The 21651-nt window shown below is 49.5% G+C and overlaps 1 protein-coding gene across 4 annotated transcripts in view; it reads left to right on the plus strand.

Moving 5' to 3' along the window:
* The first annotated feature begins 1143 nt into the window (after positions 1-1143).
* Positions 1144-21651, plus strand: part of SHOX (SHOX homeobox) — a 41392-nt gene continuing 20884 nt past the window's right edge. For all 4 annotated transcript variants that reach the window (XM_080375301.1, XM_080375302.1, XM_080375299.1 and 1 more), the window contains exons 1-2: positions 1144-15467; positions 18804-19012. In XM_080375301.1, the coding sequence (XP_080231427.1) occupies positions 15194-15467; positions 18804-19012 (483 nt within the window). In that variant the 5' untranslated portion in view covers positions 1144-15193. The remainder of the gene's footprint in view (positions 15468-18803; positions 19013-21651) is intronic.

The raw sequence follows: 21651 nt of genomic DNA on the forward strand, positions 1-21651 counted from the left end.
TAATACTATCAAAGAAAGCAATTATTAGTGCAATTGCTGGTTTTGTGTGGATGTTACATTGGCAAAGGATATACATAATTAATTTATTGTTATTAAAATCCTTACCTGACAGCTGTTCCCACGTCTGATACCTCTCCACAGGATTTAGTTTCTCACTTTTAAGGAGTTTGAAGTTACGGCACCTTGCTTTGGGGTAAGGAAACTGTTGCTGACTGGCAACATCTATGTACTTCATATAGTGGAGAACTAGTTAGGTTTTATACTGTGTACCACTACTGGGTATCTTCAGTTGCCTTTAGCACAAAGCATCATTGCTCATTGGATTCACTGAAAGGTATGGCAAGTACAGATGTAAGGGGAACAATGCCTGAATAAACAAAAATATTCCTACAATTTTCTGAGGGATAACAGATCCTGTATTCAGTACTTCATGCAGAAACTCTGCGGGCCCATCTAATCTCTATCTACCACCAGGGACACGACAGAGGTAGCTGTACTAGCACGACAGGGGAGTGTATTCTGGCTATGTCTGGATTAGAAAATAGCCCATCCCAGCAGGAACTGATCTCTAAAGCAAAATGGTTCTGGGAACCTAACACCCATGTCATCTGCATTTTGTGGGGTTTACTTGGGTCTGTACCTAGTCAAGTCCTGAGGAATGAACTCCCACTACTGATAGTTGTGCACCAAGTCAGCTCCTGGTGTACAGCTTCCAGTGGTGCCCAGTAGTCATCAGATTGATGTGATGAGCACGCTCCTGGTCTGAGTCAAAAGGCTGCTGTGGACACACAGCTGCAACTGGTATGGGCTGGCTGCAGCATCCAGTTCTTTGGGAGCAGGGAGGAGAAGAGGGGAGGGATTATGACTGGACAGGGGTGGAGAGGATCTGTTTATATGGGCTATAGGAGATACCTAATTTAAGTATTGATGTTAGGAGGCTGGTAGCTATAGGCTTTCTGCATGAAGGTATTCTCTGTTAGGGGGAGATTCAGAAAAAGACCCTAAATTAGATGCTTTCAATAGACCCTTTGAGGGACCTGCTCCTAACCCTGGGTGGGGCAGTGAGGCAGTGAGACCAGCCTCATAAATGAAAAATGTAATGTGGTGGTACAGTCAGCAACATGCATGTTCATTCAGGCTCAGAGCTTGGCTAAATGTAAATGGGGAGACCAGCATGTGATCCCACCTGAAAACTAGTTCCCAAGGTCAGGTCTTTGAAAACGTCTAGTGAAGAAGGCAGGCAATTACTAGGTCTTTCAAGTGTGGTGATGCACCTAAATTCATTTTCCACTGAAAAATGTCAGGCAGTTCCACCATGAGCATCTCACTGAGGGATGGAGTGTTCTCTGCTACTCTGGGTTGGGGGCAGTGGTGACACTGGAGGCTTTCAAACTTTACGTCAAGGGTTTATGGCCTGCATGTGCATCAGAAGAATAGTTTATTGTGAGCTGTGATTTTTAGGATCATAAGATAATTCAGGTAGAGTAGGTCACCCAGTCCAGCTCTAAATTGGGTCGGCTCTGCAACTGACCCATACACATTTACAGCTGTATATGTCATGTAATTCCTAGTGAATGTTGACTTTTTTCCCCTGTACAATACACTTTGTTTAATACTAATGGTAGATGTAGATTAAGGAGTCTACATCACTTACTATTTGTAAAAGTGCAATTTTAACAAACTGAGAAAGCATTACTAATATTCTATAAATAGTTTTGCTTGGCAAAGAAATTTCTGAGTTTTTAAATCATTTTGGAAAGTCATTACTTTCCATTCTTTATGTTGAAAACAGCTTCCAGTAGCAGACCTAACTCTGACATCTTCTGTTCAACTTGGCAAGCAGGAGAACCACATGAAGTCACCTGGTTTGCATCACACATCTTACTCGGAGACAGAAAAAACTGGTTACTATTGAGCCTTGTTACTGATCGACTGTCTAAAAAAAAAAAAAACAAACACACACAAAACAAAACCAAAGCAATGTCAAGAAATGCCTGTACAACCACCCCTGCCAAAAATCTTTCTTAAACTACAATTTAGGATTAGTAAATATACTCATATGATTTTTCTCCCAATGGGCCTGTTTTATTTTAAAATCACATTAGAAGTAATAGAAATTTGAAGTGTGCACAATTTTCATTTGACATGTCATCCAATCTATCTATTATATAAGGATGATGTATCTGAACATGAAGGATCTTGAGGCATAGGAAGGTTGCCTGTTAATGCACAAATAAATCACAAAGGGAGTTTTCTTCTCTCTCATTCACATTATAATTCTCTGAAGGACAGTATCATTTTTATATCTCCTCCCTCAAGCAGCCTGGATTCTGTGTCTGCAGAGCCCAAGTATTTGCCATGGGAAAACAAAACAAGAAGAAAAAAAACTAGTTTAAAAAATCTTAGAAAGTAAGGGACAAAAAATACAACCATGTTTAGTGGTTGTTAGTAGTTATTTTTAAAATTAATTGCATCTGTGTGCTTCTGGAAAAACAATCACATGAGCTATTACATCAAAATTTAAATAAGGAAAATTATTCAGAACACTCCAATGCATTTTATTTGTGTATTCATAAAAAGTAGGAATTAGTCAATCTCAAACTTTTATGTATGCAATTGACTGCCCAAACTATGACTATAGTAGTCCTCGATACTTACTCCCTGCGTGCCATGCTACGTAGGCAAAGTGAAAGCAAGTCTGAGCTAAGGCGCAGGCCTGTGCGTTTCAGTGGCCACTCTGCTCTTTCTGCGGGTGGGAGAAGGAGGTAACCTCTGGCAAAGGAACAGCAATAAACAGCTGGTGATGGTAACTTCTCAAATTGTTCCAGCTAGGTCTGCCAGATTTAATCTGATCATATTCCTCTTTTGCTGTAATGGAAAAAAAAAAAAAAAACCATAAAAAAAAACCAACCCCACCAATTTGTAATTACTTAAACCTACCCTCTCGAATGCACTCGCTAATTTGAGGTGCCTCACCTTTTGGTGATTTATGAGATATGTGGGACATGACTTTTTGAAGAGCAGGGTACTTAACAACTTATTAGGATTGAAGACAACAGGAACTGACAACACACACCATGAATTTAAATCTGGACACATTTGAGACAATTAGAGCAGGAGACACACAAATGACTGGCCACTTTTAAAAGGGCTCTTCTCTTCCAACCACCTTGCTAAAGGATTTGTGCATCTTCATCATGCAAGCATGAGTTCTACATCTTGCACAGGTCCCCTCTTTCCATGAATCATCCCTTTAAAAATTGTAGGAACCCCTTTGCTGTTCAGTGTTTCAGTCTTAAAAAGAGCAGTTATTTTGGGGTCACTGGTGGTCCGGACTCATCTGGCAAGCAGAACAGATGTGATGGGTCAGTCTGGTGGACAGCAGTGATTATTAATCATTATTTCCTGTTAATCTGCTAAGGCCTTGTTCAGTGAGAGGCAGAGACCCCATGGAGATGCTGAGAAGATACTTTCCTGCATTTGGCTCATGAGAATAAGATGTGATGAGCTCTGTAGCCAAAGGCAAAAAAAAAAGAGAGAACCTGTTAAACTTATTATCTGTGTTACGGAAAATGCCTAAGGGTCCCAAGGAGCAGGAAACTGTCAAGCAGTAGACACAACAAAAACAGAAGCAATGCCCTAAACTTTATAGTCTGTGTACATAAAACAGACAAATCAAGAGGAGACAAAATGTTCTGTTTAATTCCCATCTTGCAGGTGAGAAACTGAGGCAGAGAAAGATTAAAAAGTGACTTACTCAACAGCACATGGGAAATTCTATCAAAGCCACAGATCACAAACTGCAGATATTCCAGGCCTTCAGCAGCCCTATCACCAAACCTTCTTTTGTACCCTGACTCTTCTCCTTCTGGTTTTCACTGGTGGTTTTTATCTGCACCAAGAATTTAATGTTAACTGCAGAGCTGGACTCCTGATTTCTTTTTTTCTGTACAAAAGCTGATACACGTATAACTGTATACTGTGCTTGATGCCACACTTTAGATCAAAGCGTGCCTTCTTTCAAAGGCAAGCAGTTAAACTTCAGGCAGGTTGAGCTGACCCTTCTCTTTCGTTGGCGCAGCCCTCCCAAATACTCGATTGAGTCATGGGAAGGACAGTGATGGCTCGGAGAAAGGCTGTGATGACCTCTGCTAATACTAACAAGTTTCACTCCCCGTGAATGCAGCAAGGATTCATTAGTGCAGGGAGGATCCAAAAATATATAGGATGAAGAAAATTAGGCAAATTAAAGATGCACTCAATTTTGCCTCCTCTAAAATGGATTCCCAGAGGACTGCAGTCAGTTTAACTACTTTAAAAAGCCACGGTGTCTAGAGGCGATGTACTTAACTGTTCCCTTCCTCCTTGTACTTTTAGCACCCAACTCCTTGTCTTTTCTTGTTGCCAGAAGGGTTTATGCAGGTGGTTTTTTTCCCCCTACAGCCCAACACAGGCTTTTTGCATGTTTTCCCCAGACCTTTGGCCCCCATCCCTGGGCTTGCCTCCACAAGCAGCCAGCCAGCCCTCACCAACCCGGGGTGGTGCAGCTGCGGCAAGCTGCTTTCTGGGTTACCCAAGCCTGGAAAGGCACTCAGGGTCTCCAAAGCCTTTCATATCCTTCCAGTTGCTCTTTAATGCAGAAAGCAGGAATGTCCCACCATAGTAATCAATTGACACTCTCCTTCAGCGTGGTCCATATGAGGGTTTCCTTGGTACCTCCCTGCAGCAGGCAGGCGAACCACCGAGAGCTGATAATCTTCTAATTAATAACACGGAGTTAGTGAATAACTCATGCTTTACAAATAAGTCAGCACATGGAGGTCTCAAGACCCCAGTGTATCCAAAGGAAGCCCGAGAGAAGCTAATTGACATCTGTGGGGGCTACAAGGTCTGTTGGCTAGCCTTGCAGCTCTCCACAGCTGCTCATGCGTACCCAGAGGAACTAAAGGGAGGCTGCAGGCGGCCAATTTTTAAACAAAACCAGAAACCTCCACAGTCTCGTCAATGGGTGAATATTTGTGCATGTGGATGCGCAGCAAGGGGTGTAAATGGGAGCACGTGGCGTGACTTGGGTGCGCAGCAGCCTGAGTCCTGCTTATTTAGCAACGTCAAGGACAGAATCCCCATCTTTAAGGAAAAATAAATGAACAAACACTCTTTTCTCCGACAGTGACTCCAGCTCCTTGCCCCAAAAGGAGCAGCATTAATATGCCATTAAACCTTTTCCTTCCCACAGCTTTTCCTCACTCAGCATTAAATGAGGACTCGTGCAGCAGAGGGACCTGCAGATGTCAGCCCTGGGTCTCCATTTTCTTGGGGCTGATACCAGGAGACCCAACTATTTCTGAAGGCCACATCCTTACTGCTGGGCAGCTGAGCCCTTGTGAGCGAACCCTGGGCAAACCACTGGCAGGGCACTTCTTGCTGCAGAGGTGGGGGGAAAGTGCAACTGAGAAAAAAAAAAGACTATCAGCTAGGAACATATGCCCCAAAGCCCCACCAGTCTGGGGAGAGGAAGGAAAATATTCCACTTTTCCGCTTCTGGTGCCAGCAGCCCCACCAGCATCACCCTGCCAACTGGTGCAGCAGCCTCACTGGTGCTGGAGGGTGGCTCCACGACTCCCCAGGTCATGGTCCCATCCTGGGACCATCGCTTCTGGGGGTCCTTGGAGGCCAGCACAGTCCCAGGGCCCTCTGCATCACACAGTCTCTAGAGGTAACAGCTCCTGTAGGCCAGGCAAAGGCTGTGTGTAACCTGCAGCCGCAAGCCCCCACCTGAGCCGTTGCTCTCTTTGCAGCACAAGCAGCAACAGGGCAGTTTAAATTGGTCATTTCAAAAGTTGGAGATTTCACATGGCAAGCACAGGGAACCTTTGAAATGGTAGTAAAACACATGGCAGAGTTTCAGTTTTCCCTCTGTTTCTAAGTCTAGTCAAGTCCAGCCTTCAAGTATTTCTAAATCCAATTCATCTACAGAAAGCCTGCACGCTTGCGGGTAATTAGCTTGGAAGATCTCTTTGTTGCCTCATCCTGTCTCTGTATAATACTCTGGTGAGTCGGAGAATTTAGTTCACTTAGAATGGGGTCATGTTAAGAAACAAGCTTGCAATCCTCAAATTGCCTCTGCCATTGGAAAAAATAAACCCCATTCCTTCAAATCCTATTTGCAGAGGCACAACGCAAGCTCCCGTCAGCATAAATGTCGTGATCCACCGTGCGTGCGTGGTAGGTGCTCCCCAGGGCTGTGTCCTGGCCAATCCAAAGGCAGTTCCCAGTGTTAAGTGAAGCCAAGGGTGAAGCACAGGCACAATCTAAGGGAAAACCACAAGCACAGGATGTTCTGGGAGTAATGAAACACTAGGGAAATTAGGAGTGGGATGCATGTATCTGAGAGAGGTTTCGATGCGCAGTTCAAGGGCTGAGTGTATTAAATGAAGTTTGTCATATCACTTAACCCACCAGTTTTCCTCTGCCAGAGCATGGCTTTCTGGCTAATTCTACTCTTTTTTTGTGCTAGACACAGGGCTGCCTTGCGGTGAAGGGCAGCCAAGCAGAGGCAAAGCTGAGGGTGTATCATCTTGGTAAACATCCCTCCCACCAGCGGGTTTGCTGATGTTGTTTCGCTATGTAGAAAGTTGAGGATGGTTGGGGGGGGGGGGGGGGGCGGCAGCCTTGCTGCGGGGCTGGAACTCCAGGGAACACTGCTGGCTGCACCCCCCATGCTGCCTTCCAGGGGGCTACCCCACTGAGGGGGCCAGAGAGTACAGGATGGGATTAGGAGACTTTTCACTCTGATGCTCACAAGGTAGAAAGTCGGTAACTCCTTCTTCCCCAGAGAGGGGAAGGAAGAGAGGGCAGGGGAAGGAGGAGAGGGCAGGCTGCTTGCAGACCCCCCTCTCGCTCCATGTTATTCTCACCACCAACCCCTTAGAGCCTCATTTGGCAAGGGGCTTAAAAGCACATCAGACTGCTGTCATATAACTTGGTTGCACGACTCACTCGCTTCTACCTAGAGCTACTGTTCCCGGGCTTCCCACCTCCCCAAGTCTCACCTACAATAATCCCCATCATAAGCACCTCTGCATAACCCCCCTCTGTATAACACGGGGGGAAGCCCTGCCTGCTGCCGGCCGTAGAATGTCTCCATTGTGGCCCCGTGCAGGCGCTGTATATAATCTTTCTCTGCCAATATATGTCTTCATGAGCTGCGCCCCCCCCACCCGCTCCTGAAAATAAAACAACTATTCTTTTCTGTTTTAAGTAGATTTTGTGCAATAAAAAACATTTTATTGCTTCCAGTAATTGGTATTTAATTTGCAGGCCTTTACAACTTGCAAAGAACAGACTGCTTTAGCTGGAGAGCTGGTATGTGTGTGCACTTTGTGGATTTTATTCCACTGGCACTTGCTGAGTTGACTGGTGTAAAACGATACAATTATGGTTTTGCAATCAGAAAGGCTGCAGATAAAGACCTGGAGAGACATTATAAGGTCCTGGGTCCAATTTGAAGCAGCAGGCAAGACAATATAATTTTAGGGGGCGCTGCCAGCCTCAGACATCAAAACTTTACTCCTGTTAAGTGTTTTCCATTTTACTGTCAAAATATCAAAGGCTGTTATTTAAATCCAGAGTCTCTTAAAGTTGATTTTCTTTCTCTCTCCTTCTCCCCCACCTCTTTTTTCCCCTTTAACTACCCCGATAAATGCGAGGCGAGGTAACCTGTGAAATGTTAGCCCCCTTGCTCCCCACCTCGCCGTGCAGGGGCACTGAAGCCCGCCGCAGCCTTTAATACCTTTACAGGGTGAAATCTCGCTCCGGCCGGCCGCATCCCTTCTGACGGCGGCCGGGCGTGGGCAGCGGGGGCGGGGGGGGTGTCTCTGACCATCGAGGGCCGCGGCTGCGGGGGCAGGCAGCCGGGGCCGGGACCATCTCAGCGGGGACCGGGGGGGACCCGACCCGACCCTTCTTCGGTGGAGACGGCGCGGCGGTACCCCCCGATATCCCCCTCCCCGGGAGGTCGGGGCAGGGCTCAGCAGCAGCAGAGGCCGGCACGGCTCGCCCGCCCGCAGCCTGCACGCGTGGGGAGCGAGGACGAGGGGGGCGTCCGCCCTGCGGCTCTGCCGGCACCGCCGCCGATCTGCCATTAACACCCGCTGCCCCCTGCCCCGCTCCCCGACGGGCCGGGCCGGGTCGGGCCGGCTGCGCAGGCAGCCCCGGGCAGAGCAACGTCCCGCCCCGTCTGACACGGGGGCGACGGGAGCCGGCGGAGCCCCGGGCCGCGCCGGGGGGGCGGAGGGACGGGGGGAGGTGGGGGCATCCCCTCGCTGCCGCTGAGCCCCGCTAGGGACCGCGGAGCGGGGCGTCACGGGCTTGCCCGTGAGTGTGCGTCTGTGCACGGGTCCGCCTGCGTGTGTGCGTGCGTGCGTGTGCGCGGGTGTGCGCGCCCAGCTCTGCGGGGACTTGGGGACCTACCGCCGGACGAGGCGACCACCACCTCGAACGGACCTTCTGCAAACACGCGTGGCGTTTCCGACTTGCTGGAGCCGGGCGGTCACGGCGGGGGTCCCGCTGCTCCCCCTCCCCCCCCGGGCACACCTCCGCGACACCGCGGCGTTCCGGCCCCCGGGCAGAGCCACCTCGCCTCCCCCTGCCCGGGGCTGTGGGCAGCGAGGCAGGCGGGCGGGTGTCCTCGGGCTGTACCCGGGTCTCCTCAAAAAATATGGGTAAATCCACGGGCTTCTGCGGGTAATAAACTGGCAAAGGAATCGTGCCTTTCCTGCAGCGTTAAACTATCATCTGATTTAAGTTTACTCTAACGTTTCAACAATTTCATTCCGCTCAGGGCAAGAGGGGGTGGGGGGATGGGGGGGTGGGGGGGTGGGGGGTGCGGAGACAGATAGTTGCGCCCTTAACAGAATAACTAAATAAATAAATAAAGCCCTAAACAGTCTTCTGTAGGAAAGAAGTTAATATACTCAATTATTTTCTGAAAAAGATCATAACATCTGGAAATTGATATCAAATGGTGTACAATCCCTGAGAGACGATAAACTTCCACTGTATAATATTTCCACTAGAAATCTTAATAATCCCATAAATCTTCCTTGTGAATTGGGAAAATGTAACAGTTCATTGAAATACTCATTGGGAAATAATTGAAAAAATGTAATAGTTCACTGAAATATTCGTGGTTTTTTTTCTTTCTTTGGTGCTGTTGCTAACTCTGTGCATGTGTGTAAATATTCCTACTTCGTTTTAAAGACATACACAGAATATTCCCTTGAGCGCTGCATACCATAAAAGAAAAATATGCCCTTTTGACTTATTAATCATTATTACAGAGTTCAAAATTGCAGCGTCCCTCGCACATTACTGGAGGAGGCAAACAATTCTCTCTGTGTGTATTTTGTGTTGCTAGAACGAGTATAAACTTTACAGCTCGGAAATTTTTTCCCCTCTTTTTCTGCCTTTCCCCCCCACACACCCTCCGATAGACTTTTCCAATTCTGCTCGAGTTATCCAGGGCGACTGAAATCAAGCGGGCTACTCGCCCGTTGTGCTCGCCCACTAAATTGTAATTAATTGCACACAAAGGCAATTGCTTATTGCAGTTCACCACGTGAATGTTTAATTTTACAGAAGTAAAAGTAGGTGAGGATTTGAAGGCGTCTAGGCTCCCTGCAATGAATATATGAGTAATTAACGTTGTTGGAAAGATACAGATTATTATTTTTTTTTAATAATTGTGATAGAGAGGAGACGTTGTGCGTGTGTGTGACCGTGTGTGTTTGCACGTGCCTCCGTGTAGGAGAGAGGAGAGTATTTGTGTGTTTTTATATTGAATTAATGTATCCCTTTGGTTACGTTGCTAGAAGTCGGAATAAAGACAATTAAGCCCTTAGCATTTCTGTCACACTCCATTAATTACTGTAGCGGCTCCTGTCCCGACCGCTTCGTAACATATTCATCAGGTACGATGCCAGTCCAGTAGCCTCCGCCGGGGAAGTAGGCTATTGTTAGTTTAAACTATAGCCTTTCAAATGTTCTTTATTTTACTTCTCATACAAGATTGTTTTCTTCTCCTTCAATTTTTTTTTCTAAAAATAAAACTCAACGTAAATGTTTTAAGATTAGATTTGCGGGGAAACAGTTTAATTTTCACCATATGTTGCCACAGCGGCTTGTAGATTTTTTAAAAAAATATATCTTTCCACTGAAGCTACCAAAAAAAAAAAAAAAAGAAATCTAATACAAAAAAAGTATTCTTCCCAATGTGTTTCCCTCCTGTGGGCCATTTCGCAGCTCCCAAATAAATATTTAAGGATGCAAGGAAGGGAAAAAAAAAAAAAAAAAAAAAAAGTGCCCTGATGACGGAAAAGCAAGTCCTACCATGATAATGTCCTTTATTAATATTATAGATGTGTAGTGTGCTGGATGGATCAATCATATCCATTCACAATCAGGATTAAGAGAGCCTATTTTAATGAAAATCTATTAGTCTCTCACTTGAGACACGGATGTTGCTTAAATCAATAAACAGCATAAAAGAGAATACGACGCAGGTTTCTAAATTAAAAAAAAAAAAACATCTATGAAATGTGTTAAGACGTCTGTAAAATCCTGAAACCCTCGATCGATACTTATAAATATTTAATGTTTTTTTTTTAACACAAATTGAAAACCATTAACACTGCATCCATTCTTATTATTAAAACAAATTGTCCTTGGAATTATGTGCTGTGGAAATGGAGCCAGATTGAAAAGGCATCCTCTGAAATATGTTTACTCGCTTTCATGTAAACCAATAAAAATCTGCAGGAGTCTGTAGCGTGAGCAGAAAGGTTTGATGTACAATGTCCATGATTACAGTCTCTGAATTAATCACGAGAGAGAGGGAGGGAGGGAGAGAGGGAGGGAGGGAGATGGAGAGAGGGGACTCCGTTATCTACTCCGCAAAATCTTGCTCTTTGGGGCAGCGCTTGTTAAAGCATGGATTAAACGATTATTTTTCTGTTTACTTATTTGCCCCATTTCGCCCAAAATAAGCTGAGGCGGGGCGGGGGAGGAGGGGGGGGTCGGTTGCCCTACGTCATACCAACCAAGAGTAAATGTAGAAATGTAAATTCCTTTTATAAATACGAAATCCAATACTTTGCCTTGGAAATGCTTAAAGCTAATGCAACGCTTAAACTCATTCATAATTATTACTCCCATTTAACTCGGAGAAAACCCGCAATGGTCAAGAGGGCCCTTTGAAAGAGGAATGAAAAATAGCACACGTATTGATACCACGCGAGATACACGCTCTTCTGCCGTGCCAGCTCCGGCCCGCTCCCTGGCAGGGCCACATTCCCCTCGCGCTCCTGCCCCGCTCGCTCCCGGCCGGCGCCGCCGGGCTCCGGGCCCCGGGGCCGGACACCGACGCCCCCGCCGGCAGCCCCTGCGCGTTCCTTCGGGGCCCCGGGGAGGGGGCGGCCCAGTGGCCGGCTCGAGTCTGCGGAGGGGACTCAGCCCCGTAGGGCCGGCGGTGGGGCAAGTGAGCGGCGGGGAAGGGAAGGGCGGGGGGGGCGGGAATGAGCGGGACAACCCCTCCACCCCCCCCCCCTTTTGTCAAGTTTGCTCCTGTCCGGTGCCCCCGGCGAGGGAACGAGACACGAGGACTTAGTGGCACAGTGCCCCGCAGGTGACCCTCAGGCCGTGCTGCCAGGGCAGCCCTCAGCATGCCCCGGGTGACCGGTCCCGCAAGGCGGGCAGTGGTGGTCGGGGGGAACAGGGTGGCTTGTGCGGCGGCAAAGGAGTACCCGGGGTGCCGGGCTGAGTGGGGGGCAGGGGCAGCTCTGAGGGGCGCCGGTGACTTCTTAGTTTTGCCACAGGGTCCCAGGAGCTCCGTGCCTGCGAGGGAATGGGGTTTGGACGGCAGCAACTTCCCTCCCTCCCTCTCTCCCCCCCCACTCCCTTCCTCCCTCCCTCCTTCCCTCCCTCCGTCCCTCCGTCCCTCCTCCCCAGCCCGGTATCAGGAGCAGCAATAGGCGTAATTCCCCCTGCACCCGCAGCCAAAGTTTGTAGCGGGGTCGAAAGTGCCCCCCGCTTTTGCCCACACCCGCACCACCTCGCCCTAGGTGCCCGTCAGGCCGCGGGGGCCGCCCGGGGCCACTCCCCGCCTGCCCCCGCTCCCCGCCGAGACGGGACGGGCCCGTCCCCCCTCGCAAAGCTGCGCGGAGCGCGCAGTGTGGCCGTGCGCGCCCGCGGGGCTGCCTGCGCCTCCGCGCCCCCCGCCGCCTGCCCCCGCGGGGGTCCGCGGCGTGGGGCGGCGGCCGGATCCCCGAGGAGGGTTGCGACTTGCGCCGCTTTTTTTTTTTTTTTTTAATTATTTCCCCCTTTTTTTCCCTTTCCCTTTCCGGTGCTTTGTTTCGCTTTTCGCTTTCGGAGCGATTCTGAGGCAAGTTCACCCCGTCTGCAGGGCTCCCCCCCGGGCCGCCTCCCCGCTGTCGTCGGGGGCGGCGAGTGGCGGGGGGCGGCGGATTGCGGCGGGATTTGCGCGCCCAGCGGGCTTCGGGAGCCGGGGGCAGCCGGCTTTCCCACCGGGCGCCCCCGCGCTGCCGGGGAGCGAGGAGGGATGGAGGGGTGGGGATGTGTGTGGGAGGCAACAGGGCTATTTTCAGTCTGATTTAGGGGCTTGGATCTGCCCCCGTCCTCAGGGGCAGGAGCCCCGGCGGTGTCAGGAGGGGCCCGGGAGGCCTCGGGGAGAAGCGCGGCCCAGCACTCTCGTGGGCTGCAGGCGTGGGGCTGGGCGCAGGGGGCAGCCGCGGGGTGGGGAGCGGGACGTGGGCGAGGAGGGGGAAGGGGGGCATCCGGAGGAGGGGGTGCAAACTCCGGCAGCTCGGGGAAGCCGAAGCGCACCGTGCCGCACGGGGACCAGGGAAGCGGAGTTAGTAAATATTTATCCTCGTTCGCTGCGAGGGAGGCAGAGCACGGGAGGTGCCGATCGAGCCCAGTGCTGGGCAAAGTTTCCCCGGCGGCGGCTCAGCCCCAGCGCGGCCCCGCGGAGCCTCTGCCCCGCGGGCGCCCGTGTCCCCGCGTGTGCGTGTGCCCGCGACACCCACGCACCGTGCCACCGGCGTGTGCCGCAGCCCACCGCCAGCCCTTATACACGTAGGCTGCGTGAGAGAGGCACAAGCAGCGTGTCGTGCCGGGATCTTTCCTTAGCCATACGTTACTTCCACGTCTATCGTTTGCCTTTATTATTTATGTGGTGCTGTGTGATATACATTAGAGCCTCGGATTTGATTGGCGTTTGCGATGACAAGACCTGTTTGTTAAGTTGTAAGGCTTCCTCGGCTCCCTCACTTGTTAAATGAACTCTGGAGGAAGGATGCTACCGAGGCACAACAATATAATAAATGTCAGGGATATCCGCAGTGCCGAGATCAAATAATCAATCCTTGTCCCCTAGATAATCATTTTAAATTCGCACAGGGGGAGATTGATTTTTTTTTAGAGCCCTTTATTAATTGCTTCCTCGATTATTATTTTTTCCCCTCCTCCTGCGGAGGTGTTAACTCTGGTGCTGGGGGCACCTTTGGATTAATTAAACGTATTTTTTAGCGTTTTAACGTTCTGCTAATTTTCAGAGCAGTCCCACGCTCCCCCGGAAAAGAAACAATGGCCCCTTGCTCCAGCAAGGAGCCTCCTTTGGTTGCGATTCAGAGCAGAGGGTGGCGTGATGATGGGCTCTGATTATCTCAAACTCGAGTCGAGGGAACGAGAAGGACGTAAAAAGCCAAACGACCAGAAGACAAAATTCCTCCAAATACCAAACAACCCTTCGCATTAAAGCCCGAGGAGAGGAAATAGAAATAGAAATAAATAGCTGCAAAGACGGCTCCGCCTGAGGATCAAACGGTGCGCAGAGGCGCTAGAAATGCCGGCGCTGTTATCTGGAGATGAATTTCAGGCAGCTATTCAAGCGCATAGAATAATAATAATTACTCCAGGAGTGCAACAAAAATAACAGCAGTCTACCAAGAACAAGGTGGGGAAATTATTGTCAGTCCTATTTTAAATCCGGCAGGGTGTGTTTCGTTGGGATAAAAAAAAAAAAAAAAAAAAAAAAAAAAGACCATTTAATGCTCTATTTGTCGTGTACAAACTCTCCTGTTAACAAATTATCCCTTTGCCGCACGCAGCAGGATAGCGCTGCATCCAAAGAAACATTTTAGATTTCAATTTTCCTCAACAGTACCTTCAGACGACATAATAACAGTAAATAAGAAAACAGATCCTGCGATGTTTACACGCATCTGGAGAGCCCCCCTACCTATGAATGCACACACACACCCCCGGCCAAGCAACCCCCTCCAAAGCCCCCGAACACACCGACACGGATCCGAGACACCTCGCAACTTGTTTAACTGCAGCACACGTCCCCCTCCGCGCATCCACCCACCCACAGAACAGGCAACACTTAACACAGCATTCTCGGTTCGCCGGTTATTTTGACCATTTAATTAAGCGAAATTAGCTAAATAGAAAATCAGGTAGAATTTCCAATGATTACAACAAACGCATGTCTCCGGCTTTTTTATTCATTACCTTTTTTATTGAACACTCATTTTCTTTTCCTCTTGACAGCGATACATTTAATTGCAGGAGCACAGTTATTTGATTAGCTGTGGGTCCGTTTTTACTCACAGTGTTGCCACGCACAGGATGTCCTTACAATCAATTAAGTCTTCCTCGACTTTCATTTCTGCAACCCATTTACAGAATGCAGATACCTATTTTCATGTTTTCCTCTCCCCCCCCCCCCCCCCTTTATTCCTCTCTCTTCCTCTCTCTCTCCCCCTCTTTTTCGCTTTTGCCTCTTTGCCTCCCTAAATCAAGGTGCAAAGATGCCAAAGAGTGATGAAATGAAAAGAAAGCCAATTGCTGGACTGAGGTGGGGGAGATAGCTGCTAGGAGTCCGCCTGCGACTATGGAGCAGTCAGTAATTGCTGGAGACAGGGAGAGCTGGGGGTTGGGCTGAGGTAGCCATGTATAAATAGTGTGATCTCAAATTGAAAGGCATAAATAACAGCAGGAGTGATCTAACCCTATACAGCCCATCTTCTACGTGCAAAAACAGCGTGCGGAGGACGGCCACATCTCCGACTGAAAACAAGTGGATCTCTGTGGATAAGATCACCGGGCAGCCATGGAAGAACTTACGGCTTTTGTATCCAAATCTTTTGACCAGAAAAGCAAAGACAGCAGCAGCGGCAGTGGCAGCAGCAACAAGAAGGAGACGATCACGTACAGGGAAGTTTTGGAGAGTGGGTTGGCTCGCTCTAGGGAGCTTGGAAACTCTGACTCTAACCTGCAGGACATGACCGAGAGCAGCAACCATTGCCCGGTGCATCTTTTCAAAGACCACGTAGAGAGCGACAAGGACAAACTGAAGGAGTTCAGCACGGGCAGGACGGCGGAAGGTAAGAACGGGGCTGGGCGCCCCGCGCCCCTCGCCAGCAGCCCCGGCCCCCTCCCCGGCCGCCCCCGCCGCCCCCGGCCCTCCGCAGCGGGGCCACCGCGGTCCCGGGGCCCCGGCCCCGGTGGGGCTCGCCTCCCGCACCCCGTCTGCCTCCTCCGGCCGCCTCCCTCCCGCAGCGGCGGGGACGGGGGCTCGGAACACAGGCGCCTGCATGCATAACGCGAACGTAGCCGTGAAAAATAAGTCGCAACTTCGGTCCTCCCCCCCGCCAGCCCCCGTTCACATCCGAAATCGATCCGGTGCGTTAGGCGTTCATTCACCCGGGGGAAGGGGGCAGCTCAGGACGTCAGACATTTTTGTCTATCTGTATTTTTGTACGAGGAAAGCTTGTCCTGGGAGTTTTAATGCCTTAGGAGACCTGTTCTTCCTGCTTCCGGGCCGTCAGGATGCTGCTGCTTCTTCTGGGAGAAAGCTGGATGTGGAAAGGGCTCTCCCAGGATATGGTGCCTTGTGTCGGTCAGCCCGCCCTGGCCAGAGGCTCCGGCCGGCGAGGAGGAGGAGAAGGAGGCTGAGGGGAGCCTGGCTGTGAGGGAGCTGCCCGGGCCTGGGTGTAGACGGAGCATCCCTGCGGAGAGAGGCACCGGCCGGCCCTGTCGCCTGGTCCCTCGGTCCCCTGCCTGCCCTCACCTGGGCCAGGGCAGCACCGCATCCCCCCGGGGTGCAGGCACCGCCGGCCGAGGGGCATTCCCTCGCCATTCCTTAGCGGAAAGAAATTAAAATTAAAAATAATTTTTAAACCAAGCTAGCTAAAAAACCCGCACAGGCTCGCAGGGGAAGGAGAGAATCAAAAGGGAGGGGGGATTAGAAAGTTGAGAAAGTGTCTCTAGGCAAGTTAGACAGGTGGACCTGCCTGGGGAGCTACTGGCTAGCTTGGGGTAATAAAAAACGGTTAATAGGTTGGGGAACAACAACCAGTCTTTCAGCTGTTTCCTACCGTTTGATCTTGTTTAATATAACATTGGACGAAAGGCAATTCAATTTACAGCCCAAACGCTTATTTAATATCCTCCTCTCTTCCACCCCCTCCCCAAATAGAAGGACGGGGTATAATCACATATTCGGGTACCCGTGTTTCTGCACAAGCCAGCACCACTCAGCGCTGCTGATTTTCCTTCTCTGGTCGAGAGACTGTAAAACGAAAGGGTTCCGTTCAGAGAAATCCTTTGCGGAGGAGATGGTTTTAAAAAAATGAAAGCAGGGCATGCTCCAGGAAAAAAAAATCTAAAAAAAAAAATCATAATACGAACGAAAAAAAAAAATCTCTGCTACTTTCCCTTTTCTCTGTGTATCGAAATTCTGTCTTGTATGTTTAGCTAATCTAATCTATGGAGAGGGGCTGGCGGTGGGGGTGAAAGGGAGGAGTTGGAAAGAGCTGAGATGCTTGTGACAGTTCAAATTCATGCCAGGTTTCACTCTAATTTCATCTGATTCCAGCGTTTGATTTCGGTTCCACCGATAAGCTAGTTAATATTTTACACCTATCACGGACGTGCTGTAGCCTCGGATCTCCGAAAGGAGACAGGGGTTTTGAACGTGCCTAATTTTCCCTAGGCATTTGCTGGGTTAGCACCCTTGTCTTTTCATAGGGGTTCCCCTTACAGGAGAAATGCCAGCAAAACGCCATTAAATCCAACCAGCGAACACCCCCTTCCGGAGGCCAGACCCTTCCCAAAGTTTCATGCAGCCGATATGCAGCCGGGAATCGGAGACGGGGAGCCCGGAGGAGCGATTACGGTCAGGGACGGATTTCATTTCGGAAGTGAAAACGAGCGCTTCGGCTTGGGTGCCCCCTTACTTAAGCACGGATGCTTAAGTTCAGGACGTTTTATCACGTTCAATTAACTTACGATTTGCAGTTAGTCATTTGCATTTGGGGATGCCACAAAGTATATAAGTTAATATATATGTGCATGCTCACATTTGTGTGTGTGTATACATATACACATACACACAAATACATATATAAAATTCTGCATTCGATGAGGGAAAACGGATTTAATTCGGGATCATCTGCAGATGTGGCTTCCCCCCCCAGCCCCACACCGCCCAGAGGTGAAGCAGGACAAAGGAGGCCGCCGGAGCAGGCTCGTCCCGGGACCCCTCCGGTGCCCCCGCCGGCTACGCACCCCGGCCAGTGTCCCGGGCAGGCAGGGGATCCAGGGGAACCGGCTCAGCCTCCAGAGGTGCCTCCTGCTCCAGTACTTCTCCTCTTTTCGTTAGTCTGATTTAAAAGGGGGCCGGAGCGTTAGACAGCTGGGCATTAAGGCAAAGAAAGAAAAAAAAACCCCAGAATCCAAAACAACAACAAAAAACCAACCAAAACCCGAAAGAAAGATAATTTGCCGTAGCAAAAGAAATCATTCCCCCCCCCCCCCCCCCCCGGCCCCCCGCAAGACAAAGCAGGGCAGCCGTTTCCCCCCGCTGCCTCCCCAGCCCTCTTCCCCTCTGCCCGGGACAAGTGTGCACAGCGGCTGCCTCCGGCCGCAGGCTCCCCCCAGCCCTGCTGGGCTCCATGAGAGCTGGCGGGGGATGGGGGGGGGGGGGGGGGGGGGGGTTTGCTGTCCTGCTGTTTTGGAGGGGCTGGGGGGCACCCATGGCCCTTGAGACGGCTCCCCCGTGCAGGCCTGCCGCCCCGGGGGCGTCGACCGGCTGGCAGGTATTTTGGGGGAAGGAGGGGTGATTAGGGGAGGGATGGACGGTGTCGGTCTCAGGCCCGTGGAAAGTTTGTTTACGAGACAAATATTTTCACCGTGGCTTCCCCGTGACAGCGGTGGGGGGTTTCTTGCATAACCCTCTTTGCGAGAAAACGGTAATGGAGAAACCTCCTTCCCCCTCCTCTTCCCACCGCCTAGAAGTACCGGGGGGCGGCGGTTTTCCTATCAGCCCCTTCCCCAAACTGCCTGTGCCAACAGGCGGCACGGCTTCCTCCTCATTCTGGAAAAAAAGTAAGATTGTATATGTATAGAGAGATTTTTCTGATGGGGCATCAGCCAGGCAAGGCAGCTCGGCTCCCCCCTCCCTCCCTCCGGCCGGCGAGGTGCCCCCTGCCCAGCGCGGGGCTCAGCCCGACCCGGTGCCCGCTCGGCCCGGCCCCCAGCCCCGCTCGCCCCTCCAGCCTGCCGGGGCCGGCTCGGGGACCCCCCTCCCGCCCCCACAGGTTGCACTGAGTTTGGGGACGAAGAGAGGGGAGGGGGGCACCCCCGCGTGCTGCAGAGAGAAACTTCGAGGAGGTGCGAGGGGAGGCTTAGTGTCGTTTTCCCCTTCCCCCTCCCGGCAGGGATCTACGAGTGCAAAGAGAAGAGGGAAGATGTGAAGTCAGAAGATGAAGATGGACAGACCAAGCTCAAACAAAGGAGAAGCAGAACCAATTTCACACTAGAGCAGCTGAATGAGCTGGAAAGACTTTTTGATGAGACTCACTATCCGGATGCCTTCATGAGGGAGGAACTAAGCCAGAGGCTGGGACTGTCTGAAGCTAGGGTTCAGGTAAGAGAAAGGCTCTGTTCCTGGAAACGTCCTCACCTCACTTCCTAACTGCCAGCGGATCCTAGCACAGTGCCCCGTTTCATCCAAAGAGGGGAGGTGAAGGCAGAGACGACACGTGTGATGGGGAAACTGTTTGCAACTCCGCTGTACCTGTCCTGCCAAACGTAATGCTGCTCTGGGAATATCTGCCCGTGCCTTGCATTTCCTAGGAAGGCGCTGTAACTTTTTTTTTTTTTTTTTTTTTTTTTTTTTTTTTTTTTGTGATGGTGGTGGTGGCCGCGTGTGTGGTGGTGGCAATAGCATTGAGAAGCGCCTAATAACTGAGCAACCCGCTGTTTCTAAAAAATAATTATATATTTCCTTGCAAAAGTGCCATTAACTCTTCCTTAATCCTCACTTTCTTCCCCCTCTTTCTTTTATGGGGCTGTTGTGGAAAAAAAAAACGCCAAAAACCCCAGAAAACAATCGCAGTGAATAAGGCTAGACGGTTTGGGTGCTGAGGGACAGGATTAGGCAGAGCCGGGGGGAAGGTGCCCGCTCTGATTCGCGAAGCAAGCGTATGAATGCAAGATACCCATCTGGTAGAGGTCCTCCTGTCCCTCCCATCCCGCTTCAGATACAGCTAAATACCAATTAGCCTTCGAAACCTTGAAAATAGGTCTGGGTTGCTGTAGTTCTGGGGCCATCAGAGCTGCCTGTTTGGGTGGCTCTGCATCGATTATTTTAAAATTCAATTTTCAGTTTGATGCAGGGGAAAGATACCCCTCCCTCCCTCCCTTCTCCCTTAAGCCAACTAGGGAATGTCTCCCCAAACCAGATGTCGTATAAAAAATCTAAACCCTAGAAAAAATTAGTAAGATCAACCTGTGGCTCTCTGAACAGGCCTAGAGGAGGAGAAACCTGAAGGGAATCCCTTCTTGGGTTGTAACTCTGTGTTTGGCCTAACAGACCCAAACCAAACCAAAACCCAAGAAGAAAAAGTCACCAGGCCAACCCCTCTGCTGAACAAAACGCCTTCACACCCTGGGGATAAGAGATGTGCATGCATAGGTATATCGGCCTATAGGTATAGGTGTGGGTGTGCTATGTGGCCATAGGTAGATGTTTCCGCGCCTGCCTTCAACCCCAGGGTGCAGCAGGAGAAGGAATACAGCCCCGATCTGTAGTGGGGACAGGGGTCGGCTTGTCCCCCTCTTTAAACGTGACCCACTGTGGAAAGCGAACAGGCAGGACCCCAGGACCCTGCTCCTCCCAGACCCCCTCAGCAAGCCTCTGCCCGAGTAAGTGGCTATCTCACTCTAAACAACTGCCTCCTGCAGGGATTTCCTGAAATAAATAGTGCAGCTAGGTTGTTTTCTTTTTTGTTTTGTGTTTTTGTTTCCTGGGGGGGCGTGTGGGGTTGGTCTGTGATGATTCTTTTTTATTCTTCTTCTTTTTTTAAAGGCTTTTTTCTCCCCTCAGCTCCTGCCTCTCAGTATAAACCGAGCTGGGCGAGGGATGGTGTTGGGCACGTGCCTTAGGAAGGGTGGCTTGCAGGGGATATTGCAGGGGTTCAGAGTGCTGCTGGCCTACTTTCTCCTGGAAGATTGATCTAACCACACCATATAAATTAATGAAAAGATTAAACTTTTGCTGAAGGGGACATCAACTCTTATGTCATCTTCCCAGATCTTCTTACTTGGGCTCTGTAATATCTTTCCAAGGCCTTGATGTACTGTTTCTATAAAAATAAATTACTTGTAATTGAATTCTGCACTCTTTCTTTCAAGTACTTTATTACTGAGCAGCACCTTAACAGGATGTTCATAGTTACAGGAAAATTGGTCCTTCAAGTACTTACAGATCTTAAAACAGCACAGGAAAAAAAAAAAAAAAAAAGAGAGAGAGAGAGAGGAATTCTGATGCAGGCAGAGACTATGAGAGAGATTTTTAAAAATTAATAAATTTAATCATCTTACAAAAGAGGTTTGCATGGATGAAAATAAAACTATAAATAAAAGAAATATCAAAAGAGAAAAAGGAGAAATGGATAATTAATTAGGGAATGATCAGTGAGCTTGATATCCATTAATATATGGAAACGGAAAAAAAGAAGAAAAGGGGAAAAAGGAAAGCTTGTGGTTTGTTTTTTTTTAAATACTTTCAGAATTGTTCTCCGATTCCTATCTGAACCGCTTGTCCCTTGCTGTTAAAGGATATAGTTTCAATTTAGTGTGGAAATTTGCTGTAAATAAATTGAAGCTCCTATGGTAGCTAGTCCTTATTAACCTTTTATTTTTAGTGTTGTACTGGAAACTCATATCACCCAGCTGTCAGGGTTATAATTGAAAGTTATGAGACCATAGTGAGGAGCAGGCAGTAATTCAATTACAACAAATATCTTTGGGTTTATGGTGCAGGGCTAAATTAAATGTCATTATTCACTGTCTCTAATGGAAATCAAAAGGAAATCAGATTAGAGCATTTGTGAAAGAAATCACTGAGTGATCCTTAATGAAGAAATAACTGTCTAAAACAGTGTACTGTGCTTTACTTAGCATATTCATGACTAATTGGAATTGATCGTGAATCACACCAAGCCTGATTTATTATCGCTTAACGCAGTGGCTAATTCATCACTTTTATTCCTCATAACCTTA

Source organism: Falco punctatus (assembly GCF_963210335.1).
Source record: "Falco punctatus genome assembly, chromosome: 2".
In the NCBI taxonomy this organism is placed as follows: Eukaryota; Metazoa; Chordata; class Aves; order Falconiformes; family Falconidae; genus Falco; species Falco punctatus.